At 57.1% G+C, this 18,716-nt stretch overlaps 1 protein-coding gene and 1 pseudogene across 2 annotated transcripts; both read left to right on the top strand.

The window, feature by feature from the left end:
• The first annotated feature begins 2,451 nt into the window (after window positions 1-2,451).
• On the top strand, window positions 2,452-4,371 carry SDF2L1 (stromal cell derived factor 2 like 1). Its single transcript, XM_079717362.1, has 3 exons — window positions 2,452-2,655; window positions 2,953-3,149; window positions 3,969-4,371. Exons 1-3 carry the CDS (start codon window positions 2,469-2,471, stop codon window positions 4,248-4,250), a joined length of 666 nt encoding a protein of 221 aa, XP_079573488.1. The 5' UTR covers window positions 2,452-2,468; the 3' UTR covers window positions 4,251-4,371.
• Window positions 4,372-11,106: 6,735 nt separating this feature from the next.
• LOC307062437 lies at window positions 11,107-18,087 on the top strand (annotated as a pseudogene). Its single transcript has 6 exons — window positions 11,107-11,328; window positions 11,492-11,615; window positions 12,990-13,187; window positions 13,731-13,801; window positions 14,072-14,176; window positions 17,913-18,087. The product of its transcript is annotated as an uncharacterized misc_RNA (transcript).
• The last annotated feature ends 629 nt before the right edge of the window (window positions 18,088-18,716 follow it).

Here is an 18,716-nt window from a genome sequence, read left to right as displayed (position 1 = left end):
TTGTTTTTTTAGCCCCAAGGCATGTGGGATCTTAGGTCCCTGACCAGGGATCAAACCTGCACCCCCTGCATTGGAAGGCAAAGTCTTAATCACTGGACCATCAGGGAAGTGCCTTGATTTATGCTTTTTAAGACAGAAATCACTTTCCTGGGTGGAGAATGTCTTGGAGGGGCCCAAGTAGCAGGGAAATCTAGGAGGGGTGGTAGATATCTGAAGGGGAGATGGAGTGGCTTGGATTAGGGTGGTGACGGGGGACGCAGGAGAGATGCCTTCCAATCTGTTTTGGAGTCAGAGCCATCAAGACATTCTGGGGCTTCCCTGGTGGCGCAGTGGTTGAACGTCCACCTGCCGATGCGGGGGACACGGGTTCGTGCCCCGGTCCGGGAAGATCCCACATGCCGCGGAGCGGCTGGGCCCGTGAGCCATGGCCGCTGACCCTGCGCGTCTGGAGCCTGTGCTCCGCAACGGGAGAGGCCCCAACAGTGAGAGGCCCGCATACTACAAAAAAAAAAAGACATTCTGGGGTAGATGTGAGGAGTGTGGTAAAGAGAGGAATCAAAGATGAATCCCAGGTTTGGGGCTTGAACAACTTGTAAATGGAGGTGCCGTTCCTGAGACTTGGAAGCCTGGGGGAGGAGCAGTGTGAGGGAGACCAGGGAGTCCTGCTTGGGGCATATGAAGTTCGAGATGCTTGTTGGTGTGTCTAAGAAGACACACCCAGATTGTACTCTAGCCCCCCTGCCCTGGGTCGGCAGCCCCTCAAGGGCGGGGTCTACCAAATCCAGGGCAGACTGTAAGCATTTTTTTAACAGACACACATTTATTTATTTATTTTTGGCTGCATTAGGTCTTCATTGCTGCACGTGGGCTTTCTCTAGTTGCGTCGAGCAGGGGCTACTCTTTGTTGCGGTGCGCGGGCTTCTCATTGCGGTGGCTTCTCTTGTTGCAGAGCATGGGCTCTAGGTGCACGGCCTTCAGTAGTTGTGGCATGTGGGCTCAGTAATTGTGGCTCGTGGGCTCTAGAGCGCAGGCTCAGCAGTTGTGGTGCACTGGACTTACTTAGTTGCTCCTCAGCGTGTGGGATCTTCCCAGATCAGGGCTTGAACCCGTGTCGCCTGTGTTGGCAGGCGGATTCTTAACCACTGTGCCACCAGGGAAGTTACCATAAGCATATTAGACACTCTAAGCACTGAAAAGATCAAGACACCTCGACCCATATAGAATTCAAAATAAAGACAATGTTAAACATGACTGTCCAGTGGTTAAGACTCTGTGCTTCCACTGCCGGGGGCCTGGGTTCTATCCCTGGTTGGGGAACTAAGATCCCACAAGCCCCATGGCCCCAGGGGTGGGGGTAGGGAGACATGAAAACCAAAAAAGAACCCATTGCTGTAATTAAAATGGCTCTACCCTGGATTTTCTGAATGCAAAATTCTGGATGATTTAATTAAACACAAAATTTTCTCCCTGCTTTGCTGGTGCACCAAGTGCACGGGTAGTCAGCCTATTGAGTAACATATCCCAGAGCCGGTTCCTGGGCTGGGCTGAATTGATGGGCCTGGAGTGAAATCAATGTAAGAATATTCCACGAATGAATAAATAAACAGTGGTTTAAGTTTCCCCCCTTATACCGACTGAGCTGACAGCCCTCTGAGAAGGCAGTGAGTCCCAAGCCTGGGACACACAGTCACCCAGGCTTGGTTCCCAGTCGCTTGGTCTCCCAGGGCTCCAGGTTCCCAAGACAGCTCGGGGGCTTTCTGCTGACCACCTGCCACTACCCTCTACATCACAGCTCCCTGCTGCCCTCTGCTGCCCAGTGGCCTAGGGACCATGAGAAGCCCTGGAAGGGGTCCATGAATGGCTCAGGGAATTCAGAAACCCCAGGGTCCAGGGACTGAGGTGACTCAGTGTCAGAGAGTGGTCAATGACCGAGCGACTGGGGGATTAGTTAATCCCGGGGTCCAGGGACTGAAGGACCAGGTGACTGAGTATCTGAGATGCGTCCACTTGTGACCACATAATCTAGTGGTCTAGCAACCTTAAGACCCTGCAGCTGCGGGCCCAGGGTCCGAGGGAGAGACCATGATTGAGGGCTCGGGGGTCTAGGATCAAGGGGCTTCGTGAACTGGCGAACCGAGTGTCCCGGGACCTGGCGGGCGCTGGAGGGGCGCCCTCGCCTCTGTCCGCACTACCTCTGCTCGACGCAGCCCCGGCCTTCCCTTGCTACTCATTAGTGAGTCCTCGGAAGCGTGGACCAATCAAAACCCTCCTCGTATCTCCAGTCCCCTCCCAGCCGCCGCTCTGGAAAGCTGCGGGCGGGTCCTTTCCACGCGGACCCAATGGAAGTGCGGGCGGAGCGCCGTGCAGGCTGGCGATTGGCTGCCGTGGCGGGCCCTGTGAGAGCCGGATTGGCCGGCAGCAGAGACGGAAGCGACCAGGACCCGAGTTGCCGGAGCCCGGCCGGGGCGATGTGGAGCACGGGCCGCGGCCGAGCTACCGGCACGGCGCTGCTGGGGCTGCTGCTGGCGATCTCGGTCCCGGGCAGCTGTGCCGTCAAGACCGGCGCGGGGCTCGTGACCTGCGGGTCGGTGCTGAAGCTGTTCAACACGCAGCACCGGGTGCGGCTGCACTCGCACGACATCAAATACGGATCCGGTGCGCGGGCCGGGGCTGGGGTCTGACGGCGGGGTTCTGCGGGCCAGGGGGCTGGGGGTCATCAGGGGCTGGAGTAGTTGGGGGCCGAGGGGCACAGGCCGGCCGTTCGAGGGGGTCTTCGGGATGCCGTTCGGAGCTGCGGACCAAGGGACTTGGAGTGCGGCCGGAGGCGGGCGGGGGCTGGGGGAGCCGTTGGATCCCAGGGTTGAGGTGGTCCGGGAAAGCTGATGGTGTCCGGGTCGAGGGTCGGAGTTCCCGCGTTGACAGTGACCCCGGGGGTGGGATGTCGCCCCCCAGGCAGCGGCCAGCAGTCGGTGACCGGCGTGGAGGCGTCTGACGACGCCAACAGCTACTGGCGGATCCGCGGCGGCTCCGAGGGCGGATGTCCGCGTGGGTCCCCGGTGCGCTGCGGGCAGGCTGTGCGGTTGACGCACGTGCTCACCGGCAAGAACCTGCACACGCACCACTTCCCGTCGCCGCTGTCCCACAACCAGGTGAGCCCCTGGCGTGTGTGCGAGGGGCCCGGCATCTGCTCGGAGCCCCAGCTTCCTGGGTGAAACGGGAATTACAAGTCAGAAGTGTTTGCCGAGCGCCCCCTATGGGGATACAGAGGTGACTACTCCAGGGTCCTGCCCCCTGGAGTCCCCAGCCCAGCGGGGACACAGACAGGAAGAGCTGTCCGTCTGGATAGCTCCACTCCTGGGGGCGAGTTGGACACAGGAGGGGGATCCGCATGGCCGTTGGGGTGGGGAATGGGAACCCTGCGGGGAGGAGGAACTGGGGCTGGGCCTGGAAGGATGAGTAGGAGTCCGCCAGGCCGCAGAGAGAAGGGCATCTTTCCAGGCCTGGGGAAGAGCCTGTGAGCGGAGTTCATTGGAACTGGGTGGGAGGTGGTACTGGAACAGAGGGTGCTTTGGGGAGGCTATCAGAAGGAAAGGATGAGATAATAGAACCTTGGCTGTCAGCCTGAAGGGTGGACTTGATGCTGAGTGAGGGTCAGAGGGGTTAGGACAGGAGAAACCCAGAGGAGGAAGGAGGGGGATGTCTTGGTTCTGTGGGGGCCACTGGTCACCGTCCAGGCAGATGAGGTGGGGTGTGCGTGTGTTTGAAGAGCTGGTGTTGGGGGGGCCCTTCTGGATGCTGGGGGTGGGGGTGGTGGTGTCCCAGTTTGCAGCTGTGGAAGCTGAGGCTCAGAGAGGTGCAGGGAAGGACCTGGGTGTGAGTGCAGCTGCCAGGCAATTGCCCATGGGGGACTCAGTGTGCCCTTTGTCATGCGTGACCACTGTCCTCCCACACCACCCCCGCCCCCACAGGAGGTGAGCGCCTTTGGGGAGGACGGCGAGGGTGATGACCTGGACCTGTGGACGGTGCGCTGCTCGGGGCAGCACTGGGAGCGGGAGGCCGCCGTGCGCTTCCAGCACGTGGGCACTTCCGTGTTCCTGTCGGTCACTGGCGAGCAGTACGGGAGCCCCATCCGGGGGCAGCTCGAGGTGCACGGCATGCCTAGTGCCAACATCCACAATAGATGGAAGGCCATGGAAGGCATCTTCATCAAGCCCAGCGTGGAGGCCTCTGCAGGCCACGATGAACTCTGAGTGCCGTGGACCTGCGGGTGGAGGGCAGCAGGGTGGGTCATCTGCAGGGCCACTCTTGGGGGGGACTTTGAGTTTGTAGGGGTTCTCAAGTGCCTTTATGATTAAAGAATATTGGCCTGTGGTTGCATTTTGCTGTGAGCCTGGGGGCGACCAGGAGCTGCCAGCTGGCCCAGTTCAGCATCTCTTCCTCATTGCAAATCCTCTGTCCCACAGATGGCAGCTGAACCCTCCAAACCTCTCTGATGCTCTTCCGTGCACTCCCAACACTGCCCAGGGCCATCACAGCTCCCTCTCTACCCTCAGATGGTCCAATGGCCCCAGTGACCCCAGTTCCCCAGCCCCTGAGCTTCATGAACCTTCCTGATGAGGGCTGGGGCCTCAGAGAGGTAGCAGGAGCCCAACTCCCTACCAGCTGGGACGGGCACAGGCTCTCCAGCCCCTCATCCCTTGAGGTGCGCCCCCTCCTCCTGGCACCCCTCCACTGGCAGTTGTGACAGTCTGGACACTTGCCTTTGACCAAGCACTGGGTCAGGACTCTGCTCATCTGCTGGAAATTCGCATCGCAGGATCCCTCTCGGTGCAGATGGCACCCCACACACCCAGCTGGCCCAGACGTGTGGCATCTCAGGCCCCACTGTAAACTTCCAAAGTCCGGAGGCCCTAACAAAACTTCAAAAGATATTGCAAGGGAAGATAACCACAGAGAACTGCCAGCTGCAGACATCTGAGAAGGCTTCCTGGAAGAAGAGGCACAATTTGAGCCGGCAAAGCATTGCAGTTTAAAGAAAGGAGCAATAAATAGGCGGGCCCTGATAAAGGAAGGTAATAGCTATTTTGCTGGTGCGTGGGTGACCTCTAGAGGTTATGGTGGAGATTACAGTCAGAGAGGCTTGGGGAGCTGCCACTTTCCTGCAGGAGAATGAAAGAGCTGAAGGAGAGGCTGGGGGTGGCAACTGGTTGGAAGGGTCTTGGAGGAGGGTGAGCAGAGCACCTTACTTCTGAGAAATCAATTGACCTTAGGGGGTGGGAGAAAAGCTCTAGCCAATTGTGAGACCTGAGGGGAGGAGGATCATAATTAGGCCCTTTATGCCCCTGTCCCCTCCCCCATGAGGTCCTGCTCTGCTCAAACCTCTTGAGCATCGTCTACAAGTCTCCACTTCTCTCCCATCACTCACCTGACCTGAGACAGGAGTCCAAGCAGATGGTTGGGAAGTGATCCCAGAAAACACTGGGGCAGAAGAGTGGGGCTCAGAGGAACAGGCAAGGCAGCTGGTGAAGGTTGCATTACTGAGCAAGTCACCCCTGTGAGCAACTAGGGCTTCATCCCACCAGGGAGCGCTGGGCCCCCATGTAGAACATGCATCAAAGTTGTCCCAACCGGGCTTCCCTGGTGGCGCAGTGGTTGAGAGTCTGCCTGCCGATGCAGGGGACACGGGTTCGTGCCCCGGTCCGGGAAGATCCCACATGCTGCGGAGTGGCTGGGACCGTGAGCCATGGCCGCTGAGCCTGTGCGTCCGGAGCCTGTGCTCCACAACGGGAGAGGCCACAACAGTGAGAGGCCCGTGTACCACAAAAAAAAAAAAAAAGTCCCAACCACGGGGCAAGAAAGTGGGGGTATTTATCCAACCAGCATATCTTCTCTCATTGGCTGAGGGCTGCTGGACAGGTGGGAGGATTACTCTGCAGCACTTCCCACTTGCCCTGTATTCTACAGCCAGAATGAAGCCCTCAAGCAGAGCCGAAGGTGCCAGCAGGGAACATCCTTTCGGTAGAGGTGAGTGCTAAGGGGGTGTAGGCGGGGCATCAAAAGTGTGGCCCACGGTGCAAATCTAAGGGGCATTCCTCTGATCCACCCCTGGCCCCTCTGGGCTGTAAGAGCCCACTTCTGCCTCTGCTACCTCCCTACCACCACACATACAAAAGTGAGGAGACTCCAACAGTACACAGCATGTAAGAATCCTTGGGAAATCAAGGCCAAAGCTGTGGGAGCAGGTGAGAGGGCTGCAGGCAGAATGCAGTACAAGACCAAAAATTAAAACCGCAGCAGCAGCCGAGCTCTCATTTATTGAAAACTACGTGCCAGGCACTGGGCCAACGATTTACAGAGCATCTCATTTGCTCCTGGCAACAACCCTATGAAGCATAGCACATTCAATTGTCATCTTAATTTTGCAGAGGAGGCAACCGAGGTTGCTAAAGATTCAAACCCAGCTCTGCCTGCGTCCAAAACATTTGCTCTCAGCCACTGGACTGAGAGAATAAAAGAGGAGGGGGCCCAGATGCACAGTAGCCTAAGCACCACCCGCTCCAACACACACTGCAGCTCTATGAGGGCCAGGCGGGCGGTGTACATCCTTCCGGGTCATCAGCCCTGCGGAAGCATTTAATGAATGCTTATCCACAGTCACGCAGGGACCCAAGCGACGCCCCCTTCCCCGTGCCTCCCACAGATCCACAAGCCTCCAGGGGCTCCAAGACCGGATCCCGCAGGCCAGGCCCACCCTTGGGCTTCAGACAAATCTCATTTGGGTCAAGTCGGGCGATGCGGTGGGATTGGGTGGGGAGGTGGCTACCTCAGCCAGGAAGTCCACCGCAGCCGAACATGCCATCCGAGAGGCACAGGGAGCAATTTCAGTTTGCAAAACGGGGCAGCCAGCGGTCGAGTTGGTGCAGGCTTGACCGCGGGTCCGGACATTTTCCTCCAGTCGTAGCCCCCTCCCCAGCGGGCTTGGCCGCGCGGCCGGCGCCCCCCACTGGGCTTCCAAGAGCCCTCGCCCGCGCGGCGAGAAAACTCACCGAGACTAGAGCTGCGAAAAGGCGGGCAAAGTTCCCTTTGATAAGTTATGAATGGGGAGAAAGTGTTTGTAAAACTCATTGTTAAAACCGCGGAGCCTCAGCCTCTGCCCGCGCCAGGCCAATCCGGGCCCGCAGGCTATTTTGAAATCGCTCCGGCCTCAGCCAATGGGCGTGCAGAAGGCGAAGCCCCCGCCGGCGCCGGCCAATGAGCGCGGCGCTATGCTAAGGAGCCGGGGGCTGGGCCGCCGCCTGTCAGCGAGTTAAAGATGGAGCCGGCGGCGGGAGGGCGCCACGAGGTGCGGAGTGGTCCTGGGGGGCAGCGCGGGCTGACGGCCGCCGGGACCTCTCCCCGCAACCTCCCGAGTCCTGCCCCGGCCTGGGGCGGAAAGGGAGTCCCGCCGCGTGAGTAGCTGGGTCCGAGGTGGGGGCGCGGGCAGGGCGGCCCTACCCGGCGGGCGGTGTGGAGGGGCGCAGACCAGACCCCGGGCGCCCCCTCCGGGCAGGTGACCCTAGAGGGGCGGGAAGCCCCCCATTCCTCTTCTTCGCTCTGGGCCGCCGGGCAGGGAATCTGTTGGGACAGAATGCGGAGCCCAACTTGGGGGCCAGGAGCCACGGGCCAAGGATGGGGGCCTGAGTCGGCAGGGGCGCGTCGGCCCGGAGTGGGACCACTCTTCTTCTCCCGGAGCCTCAGGCCGCGGGAGGGCGCAGGGTCGTCGGGCTATATCCACTCCCGCCCCAGGCGCGAGTGGGTTTCGGACCGCGTTGGAGCGCGGGCCCCTCTCCTTTGTGTGTGCGCCCTTTCCCGGGCGCGCTCCCGCTCAGGGTGTGGAGCTGCCCCTCAGTCTGGGGTCGCAACCCCACGGCAATCTGGAGGGTGCTGGGGAGGGTCCGGCCCCTCTGGGGTCCTGAGGACTCCGAGGACCGCAGCCCCGCTGAAATCCCCTCCCTGCCCTGCTGTCTAGGAATGGGCCCCTAGCCCCACCCACCCACGGTTGAGCTTCCCGCCCTGCGTGTATTGGGGGTGGTGGGGCTCCCCGCTGCTGGCCGCAGGTGCTCTGACGAGGTTGCACTACTGTGCTTTGAGGAGCAGTGCAATGATATTGTCAAAGCATCTGGGACCAGCCTTGGGGACCCCTTCCCCCACACTGCCACTTTCCCTCCCCAGGCCTGGCCCCTGGACCTGCAGGCCCTCCCCTCCCCCTTGCCCAGCTCCGATCCCTTCTCCATGGAAACTTGAGATCCTGGCCAGGCCAGGGCCTCTGGGGTCAGAGGGCACCCTTTCCCCAGGCAGAGGCCCCGCCTCAGGCCCCTGTGGGCCTGCATTCCAGGTCTCAGATCCCCACCTACCACTGGGAGAGGCACTGGCAGGCCTGCCTGACACTCTTTCCCTGTTGCACTACTGTGGGCCACTGGGAAGCAGTGCAATGATGAAAGGGCATCGGTCAGGCCCAGCCCACCAGCCACAGTGCCTGGGGGGTGGGGGGGAGTCTTGCTGCCTCACTCCACTAACCAGCAGTAAGGCGCAGGTGTGGAGCTGGTCTGGACTCTCCATCGGAGGATCAGGTGAGGGCAGAGCTGGGGGGTCCTCCGCCAACCTGTCCATCTGGATCATGGCTAGGCAGGGGGAAGGGGCAGAGGCCTCCGACTCAGAAAAGCTATGGTTTGAAGAGGATCTTTACAACCAGCTCCCAGGTAAGCCTGTGGACTTGAGGTTTGGTCAGGGCCCTGTGGAGAAAGAGGCCCATTGCTTTGCACGGAGGGTCTGCCCAGGCCTGGCTCAGAGCCAGCTCAACAACCTTGACTACGTGGAGGTGCCCTGGGCCCAGCCCTCCTGGAAGGCCTGGGGAGGACCAAGCTCTGGAGAGAATGTTCTCCTGGGTTCTCAGCAGGAGCAGCACTAGCTGGGTGGACAGTGGACTCGGGATACAAAGCCTGCAGCTCACGTCCTCCAACCATGCCCACTTGTTCTCTTACAGGGACATGTGCTGCCCTGAGCCTGCAGGAGAGACTGTGAGGTGCCTGGCATGCCCACCCTCACAGCTGGAATCGGGGGGGAGTGGAGCCCAACGGCCAAGAAGCCTGGCCCCAGGCGTGCTTGCAGGGTCACCTCCAGCATCAGGACCAGACACAAAAGATTTTGATGTGCCCAGTGACAGCCACTCAAGCCTGTCTCCTTGAGAGGAGGCTCAGGTCTCCGGATGGGCATTTGGGAGTACCCCTCACCAATGGTTGAGCACAGAGGGGCCCTGGCTTCACCCCCACCCTGGGCGTAGAAGCCCTGGCATCCCGGGGAGGATGAGGGGAAATGACACATGCTCCTCTGTCTCCTAGACCTGACCCCTTGGGGTTCCTCCATCCCAAGTTCACCTGACTTAGGCCCATGGCTGGAGGTGGCCACCTCTTGCTCTCGTGCAGATTCTGTACCCATTGGCCAAAGACCCCCATGCAGCTATCTCCTGCCCTTGCTGGGAGAGGCTTGTGAACTCAGGGCTCTGCTCAAATGTCCCCTCCTCTGGGAAGCCTTCCCTGGGCTCCAAGACATCCGATGTTCCTCCACCAGAGCATGTTAGATCACATTTTTCTCCCTGTGGCTGAAGCCCTCTTTAAATGGGGAGCCCCTGAAGGCAGGGAGCATGTAGTTTTTTCTTTCTTGGCAGTGCCTGGCACAATACACTTTAAAAATCCAAATAAACAGAAAAAGTGTAAAGTATTATAAGCATAACATGATGGGGGTGTTAATCAGGGGTCTGCCTGACCTCTCAGAGGATGCTTGTCCTGTTTTTAAAAAGGCACCTACTATGTATTTTAAAGTCAAATCTGATTTTGTAAGTCATATGGACCCCGCCTCACATCGGGGGCCACCTGCCTGGGGCAGGTGGCAGAATGGTGGCAGAGATTTGGATGCAGGTGTATCTGAGTCTGCCTGCACCCGTAGGCGAGATGCACAGGCCAGACCTTCTCCCTCCTTGGTTGTGTCCATCTTGATCTGTGACATCAAAGCAAGAGGAAGTGAATGCTGCCTCCTGTGTTGGGGAGAGCTGGAGCTGGCCGTTTGGTGGTAGGAAGTGAAAAAATCTCAGGTGCACTCCACGGATCACAGGGCTGATGGAGAGGGGGGTGGGTTAGGAGGGGACCTGAACTAAGCAGTCCAGGACGCACCCCCTCATCAGCGGCTGGGGTGGATGGTGGGGTCGGCCACTGACCAAGTAGGAGAGGGAAAAGAAGCAGATTTCAGGGTGGGAGGGAAGAAGCTGCATGCCAATCCGGATGTGCTGAGCGTGAGATGCCCAGGAAACGTCCCCTGGGGACACTTAGATGTGGGTCTGTAACTCAAGGGACTTGGGGTTAGTTAAGTCAGTTCTAGGTTGGGACTAAGAAGTGGGTAAGATGTCCAAGAAGGTATGGTAAAGACAGGACCCTCATGAGGAGAGGAGACAGGATAGAAGCGGGAGAGGAAGTCAGAGGAGCGTGAAAAGTCCGGGGCTAGAGGAGTTGGGGGCAGAAAGAACTCCTGCGGCCTTGTCTACAGACGGTGAGGAGGGGAGCAGCCAGGATGGGAGGTACTGGAGTCCGGCCAGGGGCCGAGCGCCTTAAAGAAGTTGTGAGAGTTGACGTGGCCACGGGCGGGACCCCGGGGTATGGGCCTCCGCCAGGGGTACCTGCGTCCCACCGGCCGCGCCGTCGAAGCCTGACGGCGCATGCGCAGAGCGGCCGGCATTGTCACGTGCGGCCGTCTCGCGCGGATTGGCCCGCGGTCTCCCGAGACTGGCCGGAGTTGTCTGTGCGGCGGCGCGCGCGGAGGGAGCCTGCGTAGGCGCGGTGGAAGGGGGACAAAGGTGCGTCCCCGGGCCTGGCCTTCTGGGGCCGACCCCTCCTCTCCCTGACCTGGGCGGGTGGGGTGGGCGCGCCCGGATCCCGGTGGCCCCGCCTGGATGGTGACCCGAGCTCTGGCCCTCGGGGGGTCTCCCTCCTCCCCTCCTGGGGCCGGTGGAGTGGGCCGTCCCCGACGGCCGCTCCGCCCCCAGGCAGCCAGGCAGCCCGGCAGCCGAAGCCCTGGAGAATGGAGGTTCTGGACGAGTTCGACAGCGAGTTCCCCCAGAGTGTGACCTTCTGCCAGCTCATCTTCGAGGAGGACTTCGAGAGGCAGGTGGCGACCTACACTGAGCGCGCGCTGCGCCTCCTCTTCCGCAGCCTCGACCGCAACCCGGCGCTGGCCGAGAGGGTGGTGCGCAAGGGCAAGCAGGCGGAGTGCGAGCGGCGCGGGCTCCTGTCCTTCCTCTGGGTGCGGGCCCGGGGGGGCGGGGCTCCGGGGTTCCGAGGTGGGGGCGGGGGCGCCGGTGTCCGCCCTGCTTGAGCTGCTGGGAGGGGTCTTTCAGGAGGCGGCCCTGGCCAGGCGGCTCACGCGTCCGGCTTCCTCCTCCCTGCCTCTCCCGCTGTCGTCGCAGGCCAAGGTCTCGTGTGCCGTCCAGGGGGAGCTGAACTGTTGCAACAGCATGGGCGCCCTGGAGATGCACCAGCGCCTGGAGCAGCTCAAGAGGCGCATCCACCGCGTGTACTTATACTCCCAGGGTGAGGCTCCATCCGCGCTGGGCTCGAGCAGCCTGGTTGACCTGACTCACAGCTCCCCGGTGGTCCACAGAAGGCTATCTACGCTCGGTCTGTCAATCAGGATCCGGCGAGGCCTGCACACTGTTTGGGTGGGAGGCAAATTCGTGTACACTCCGGGCCCCGCGAGAGTGAAATGAGAGGCGGCCTCATTAGTGGCCACACAGGGTGGCAGGTGGGGATTCTGTCCTCGTCTTTTGAAGTTCCTTTGGACGCGGGATGCCCTCACCTTTCCCCGATGCTATGGACTAAAGAACTGTGTTGTTCTTTGGGGGACCCACTCGATGGGTTTGTATCTGTTGTCTGGGTCCGCTGGTGTGTTTGCTCTTCCCCCTCTGCCTGTTTCTTGGATAGTCGTTCTAAAGCCTTGATGAGGTTTGGATTTGGTCCTTGGGAGTGTCCGTGTTCAGGGATGGATGGTGGTGTTGGGCTTCTTTGTCTCGCCTCACATTGGGGGGCCCAGCTCACCTGGGGGGGGGTCCCACGGCACCGTTCATCCAACAGCTGGACCCACAGCATGTGTAGCTCTTACCGCGGCCTCCCAAGATGTTGGTGTGGTGTTATTTATCCCTGTTTTACAGAAGAGGAAATGGAGGCCCACAGAGGTTGTCCGGCATGTGTAGGCCACACAGGTGTGGTGGAGCTGGACTGAGACTCAGGGGAGGCGCTCAGCCTCCAGCCAATGCTCCCTGGCAGTGCTTATCTCACTCTAGATGAGCCGTCTGAGAGGCTGCAGGAGGGGCTTGTTAACTCCTACTTTGCTGGTGGGACCCAGCTTTGAACAGTAGAAAGACCCAGGCTCATTAGAACAGGAGAGAGGAGGTGCAGGCCCTAGGTTCCTCCCCAAGCCCACCTCTGCAAGAATTCCTCCCCGTGCACCCTTTGCGCACCCCCAGGATGACCCGGGGCTGCGTGTAGTCGGTGGGCTCACTGTCTGGGGACTGGACACCCCACTGGGGTGCTGGCAGACTCCAGGGCTTTGGGCCATGCCTGGGAGGGTGGGTGGCAGGCCAACCTGTTCGGGCCAAGCCCAGCCCTCCTTGGCGGTGACACTACGTCACTTGCTGTGAAATTCTGCCCTGGAAGGCAGACAGCCCGGTGTGGCCCCTGCCTGGACCTTGTATAGTTCGAACTTCCCGCTCCACTCGTAAGATAGAGACAAAAGTACTGTTGCCCTGTGGGGTGGTTTTGGGGCCAGTGAGGTGGCGTGTGTTCGTGCCCGTCAGTAGTGATGCCCTTTGTGGGCCTGCCTCCCTCCTTGTTGGAGGGCCTGTGTTTGGCGCCCCCCCAACCTGTTTGGGCCTTGGGGTAGGTGCTCACCGACACCTTCTGTCCCAGATGCCAAGAAGAAGAGAAGCAAGCCAAAACCGAAAACCAGAACCCATCGTCTTGCGGGACCGGTCGACCTTCCCGTGTCTGCCACCAACCCTGCTGCCACCGCCTGCCACCACCATGGCCTCCATGGTGGCCCCATCAACCTCTGTCTACACCCTGCCCAGGGTCTTTGGCCCCTTCCCTCTGCTGCCCAGCCCGTCGGTCAGTGGCCCTGGGAGGGGCAGCCTCTAACCCCCTGCTCAGAAGCACCCCAGCGATGCCCGGTCCCACAGCAGTGGTTCCCAGAACTTTCTCTGCAGGCAGCAGTAGATAGATGAAAGGGGGCTGCTCTGCTCGCAGAGTCGGGCTGGGGGAGGCACAGGGCTCTGCCTGCCTGGCCTCAGTGAACTTGGCGCAATTCCGGGACTCCCAGGGGACGCCTGAAGCCTGTCTCTCCCCGTGTGTGTCATTCTCCAGGCTGCCCTGTAAGTACCTCTGCAGTGCCCTTCCGACTCACCTACCCTTCCTGACTCCTGCTTATCCGTCACCTGTCCCCCAGGCGAGGCTGGGATCTCCTCTGTTGGCTCCCAGCCCCCACGCCGGGCCCCATCCCCCTAATACCAAGCTCCAGGTGGCACCGAGGATGAGCCTGGTGTGCTTGCTGATTGACTGGAAGGCACATCGTTCTCATAGTTCTTGGAGAAGGTGTTTCTCTTCACGATGAGGATCCCACCCTTGTCCTAAAGTTTCTTTTGTTTGCTGCAGATGGAGCAATTGGAAGTTTCGAGGTCTGAAGCAAAATTGAACTGGACCGGCCTGTCATCGAACCCGAAGAGGTGGGAGGATTTATCCCGGGCCCGAGGCAAATGAGACGGGAGGGTTTGGGAGAGCCTGCTTTGTGCTAGCTGGGCTGTGATTCCCTCCCCTCTCTTAGTGGATCCATCCTGCAATCCTGAGTGGTCCTTCCTCTCCTGGTCCCAGGGAGGAGTCGGGGCTCAGAGGTCTGCCTGAGTACGGAGCCCCCGTGCCCCCGAGGCTGGGGAGGCACCCCCCACCCTGGAGGAGCCCAGAGCTGAGTGTGTCCCCCGCCCCGCCCTGTCTTGCAGCCATGTAGTCGATCTGACCCCCTTGGTCCTCAATCCTGGAGGCTTCCACTTCTTGTACTTGGCCAGGAACAATGCGCACAAGCTCCACTGCCCTGGCTTCCCCTGGTAAGTGTGCCCCCGAACCATCTGGCCTCTGAGCAGCCTGCATGAGGGCTGGAAGGATATTCAGTGTGATGGTCGCTCCCACTTCCAGGAGGGACCCTAATGTCGTCAGGGGTGCTGGAAGGTTGCTCCCCCTTCCTAGTGTTTGTGCTGGTGGGAAACCAGAAGCAAACAGCCCAGAGGCCAACAGAAGGGAACGATTCAATCAGCTGTGGGCAGCCCTGTGCTTTATCTACATGCGTGTTTTGCAAAGCAGGGATTTACTGAATATGGGTTTTTTATTACCGTTTTTGTCAAGTATTTCCCACGTCATTGAGTATTTAGATTAGCTGCTTCATTGCATCAGATGACTTTTTTTTAAAACAGCTTTATTGAGGTATTATTCACATGGTATAATTCGCCCATTTAACATATACAATTCCTGGGACTTCCCTGGCAGTCCAGTGGTTAGGACTCCGTGCTTCCACTGCAGGGGGCCCAGGTTCCATCCCTGATTGGGGAACTAAGATCCCACAAGCTGCAAGGTGTGGCCAAAAACGATTAAATAAATAAATAAACACACAATTCTATGGTCTCTGGTATATTCACAGTTAGGAATGCATCACCACAATTAATTTTAGCACACTTTCCTCACCCGAGAAGCCCGTAGCCCTCACTCTTCCACTCGCCCCTCTTCAGCACTTTCTGTCTCTATAGATTTGCTTATTCTGGACGTTTGCTATAAATGGTATCATAAGATATGTGGTCTTTGTATCTGGCTCCTTTCAGTTGGTTAATGTTTTTGTGGTTCATCCATGTTGTAGCAGCACTCATTCTTTTTAAAATTTTCAAATAGATTTCATTTTTTAGAGTAGTTTAGGGTTTACAGTAAAACTGAGCTGAAAGTACAGAGAGTTCCATATCCCTCTGCCCTCCCCCCACAGCCTCCCCCCGCGATCAACATCCGCCAGAGAGTGGAACCTTTAATACAAACTATGACCTACATTGACGTGTCATTATGTAAAGTCCATGGTTCACATTAGGGTCACTCCTGGTGATGTACATCTTATGGTTTTGGACAAATGTATAATGACATGTGTCCACTATTACAGTGTTGTATGGAATAGTTTCCCTGCCCCGAAAGTCCTCTGCCTGTTCGGCCCTCCCTCTCCCTCAGCCCTAGGCAACCACTAACCTACTTTCTGTCGCTATAGGTTTGTCAGTTCTGGACATTTTATGTAAATGGAACCATACCATAAATTGGTCTTTTGTGACTGGCTTTTCTCAGTTAGCATAACATTTGCAAAGTTCACCCATGTTGTAGCATGTGTCAGTACTGCATTTCTTCTTCTTTTTAATTTCTTCTTTCTTTTTAAATTTAATTTATTTTTGGCTGCGTTGGGTATTCGTTGCTGCTCGCAGGCTTTCTCTAGTTGCGGTGAGCGGGGGCTACTCTTCGTTGTGGTGCATAGCCTTCTCATTGCGGTGGATTCTCTTGTTGCAGAACACAGGCTCTAGGCATGCAGGCTCAGTAGTTGTGGTTCGCGGGCTCTAGAGTGCAGGCTCAGTAGTTTTGGCACGTGGGTTTAGTTGCTCCGCGGCATGTGGGATCTTCCCGGACCAGGGATCGAACCCATGTCCCCTGCATTGGCAGGCGGATTCTTAACCACTGCGCCACCAGGGAAGTCCTCGATGGTCTCCTTTAAAGCACAAAAATTAAGGCTTAGTCCTGTTGAAAGGCAATCTGTCAAAACATATCAGGAGCCATGCCAGTTCTCAAATTCTTCAGTCTAGTATTTTTCATCCTGGAACCTGGCCCCAAGGAGAGGATTGAGGGAAAGAAAAAACGATTGTGTATAAAAATGTTTATGGCAGCGTCAGTTAGAAAGAGCGAGACTGGAAACAGCTCAAATGTGCATTCACATAATTATGGAATACTATGCAGAAATTAAAATGTTTGGCGTGATTACACACGAATGTATAGACCCATGAGTTGTGTCTAAGTGGAAGCAAGAGGCTCTCAGGTGGAAGGAGGCGGCGTGAAGAGGCGTGAAGGTGACTGACTGCCGGTGACAGAGCAGGGGGTGGCCAGTGGTGAGGTGACAAAGCCAAGCTTAGCAGTAAAGCATTGAGCACCGTCAGGGCCTCGAGAACAGCAGGGCCACAGTGGGGGCCAGGTCACCACAGGTCTTTGGTATATTCACAGTATGAACGCATCACCACAATTAATTTTAGCACACTTTCCTCACCCCAGAAAGATCTGTCGAGAGATCTTCTGGCTTTTTCTAGGCATGGTGTAATAAAGTTATGATTCAATCGGACAATGCCATTTTAAAATCTTGCCTTTGGCACTTAACATTAAAGCCCTGGGGAGCTGTCCACTTCTTGACAGCCTTTTGAACGCCAGCTTCCTTGGCCGTGTGACAGACGTCCAGCATGTGCGGTACCCTCACTCAGCGTGTGTGTGTGCATGCGTGTGTATCTATGTATGTGGTGGATGGGCATAAATATGTTATCTCCCGCTTCCAGAGAAAATGGGTGAAGGTCAGCATGCCCTTCTTGCACCTGCTGCTTCTGGGGGTTTTGTTTGTTTGGTTTTGGTTTCTTGTTTGTTTGTTTGTTTTGGCCCTGCTGCGCGGCTTGTGGGATCTTAGTTCCCTGACCAGGGATTGAGCCTGGGCCCTTGGCAGTGAGATGCGGGGTCCTAACCACTGGACCGCCAGGGAATTACCTGGCATCACTATCTTTATGTGCTAAGCTGTCCCTGAATGTCAAGATGAATTTCCAGAAGTGAAATTACAAGGGAAAGGGTAGGAACAGTTTTCAAAAGCACTACCATTTTTCAGATTCTAAAACAGGATCTAGTTACTGTAGACAGTTTGAAAACTACCCAAAAAAGACACCAATCACTCTCACTCCCAAGGTCAGAAATAACCACTGTTGGCACATATCCCTGTTTCGCTGTAGGTGTTCCCCATGGACATGAGTGTACGTGCACAGGTAGTAGTTTGTTACATAGTCAGGAGCGTCCTGTGAGCAGCTTTGCAGCCAGTTCTGGAACATGTTGCTTCCCTGTCATTAAAAATACCTAGAAATTCACCAGTAATCATAGATGCAAAATACCCACCCCACTGTGTGGACGGAGCATCATTTACTCAACTACCCTTGCTTGTTGAAATATTTCATTAATGGGGACAATTTTTAGCCTCCTGTTATGTATTGCTTTCTAAGTGAGCTGTGCTGTCTTGGCACTATCCCCCAAAATGGATTATTTTAAATTGTTTTCTAAAAGTTTACAAAAGCATAACATACTCTATGGAAAAAAGGTCACAATATAGAAATGAATACATGAAATATGAGTCCCAATACATTGGTTAATTTTTTTTAATCAAATCAGGATTGTACTGCACGTACCTCTCAGCAACTTGTTCTTTCCATTACTGTACCATTGGGGTGTCTTTACTTGCTGGGATGTACAGACCAACTTTGTTCCTTAAACAGCTGTGGAATAGTCCACTGCATGCCTGTACCATGTTTTTTTTAGCTGTTTTCTGATGGACGTTTGGATTGTCTCCAGGTTTACACAATCACAAACATTGCTGCAATGAACAGCCTTGAGCAAACATCCATGGGAGGGATTTCCAGCAGCAGTAATGTATCGAGAGGCATCCCACAGCCTGGGTTTTGTCGTGTGTTCCACTGATGGCCCTGTGTGCCGTGTCCCCCTCATGGACCCATGTCTTTTGTGTTTCCTGAACAGGCCCTCAGCCTGCAGTGGTTCTGCCAGCACCAAGGAGATGCTATCCCCATCTGTGAAGGCCTCCATCTTCACCCCACCTGTCCTGCTCAAGTTCCAGCCTGTGCCCAGACGCAAAGATGACTCAGAGAATGACTCTGGCAGCACAGAGTCCACGCCCCACCAGAGGGACCCATAACCTCTTCTGTACAGACCACGGCAGGAGAATGAATAAAGTTCCCCTGGTGGTGCCTTCCTCGTGCCACGCTCCCCAGGGGCTGTGCAGTCCCACGGGCTCTCTGCAACCCCAAGAGGTGGTCAGGGTAGTGTAAGCCTGAGGCTCTTTGGCCTGAGACTGCACACAGTAGGTGGTCAGGTCAGTGAAGTCCCCTCACTTGCACCTAACCTGGGAACTCAGTCCTGTGCACTTTGAAAGAGTGATGAGTGCAGGGAGTGTGCTGCCCCTCCCTGCAGTGACTCTGTGGCCCCTTTGGGCCTCACTTGACCCCACTGAGTCGCAAGACTACCAGTTTTTGCTACACCCGGCTCCTAAACACAAGGCTTATCTGGGTGCAAGTTTAGAAACAATGGTCTGTTCCCTCCTGGGAGGAAAATGAGCTGGCGTGTCAGTTTCCAATTTGGTGCCTCCCTAGCGTTTCAAAGAGTTTCAAAGACACTGACTCTGATTACCTCGCACGCTGACCTTAGAATCAAACCTGCATGTGAGACATGAGTCCTCACAAAGTGCCCAATGATGCTGGCCATTAGCAGATGTCGGTTGAGCCCTGTGGATGCCCTGTACCTTGCTTGCGACTGGAGATAATAGAC

This window comes from Hyperoodon ampullatus, assembly GCF_949752795.1.
Source record: "Hyperoodon ampullatus genome assembly, chromosome: 13".
NCBI classification, from domain to species: Eukaryota; Metazoa; Chordata; class Mammalia; order Artiodactyla; family Ziphiidae; genus Hyperoodon; species Hyperoodon ampullatus.
Note: the sequence above shows the minus strand (reverse complement) of the source record. Positions and strands in the feature narration are given on the sequence as shown.

Bases quoted from the DNA above. Each gene is read 5' to 3' on its own strand.
- SDF2L1 (XM_079717362.1), top strand. From the start codon at position 2,469: ATGTGGAGCACGGGCCGCGGCCGAGCTACCGGCACGGCGCTGCTGGGG. The intron at 2,656-2,952 runs GTGCGCGGGCCG...GTCGCCCCCCAG, and splicing joins CGACATCAAATACGGATCCG to GCAGCGGCCAGCAGTCGGTG. The intron at 3,150-3,968 runs GTGAGCCCCTGG...CCGCCCCCACAG, and splicing joins CGCCGCTGTCCCACAACCAG to GAGGTGAGCGCCTTTGGGGA.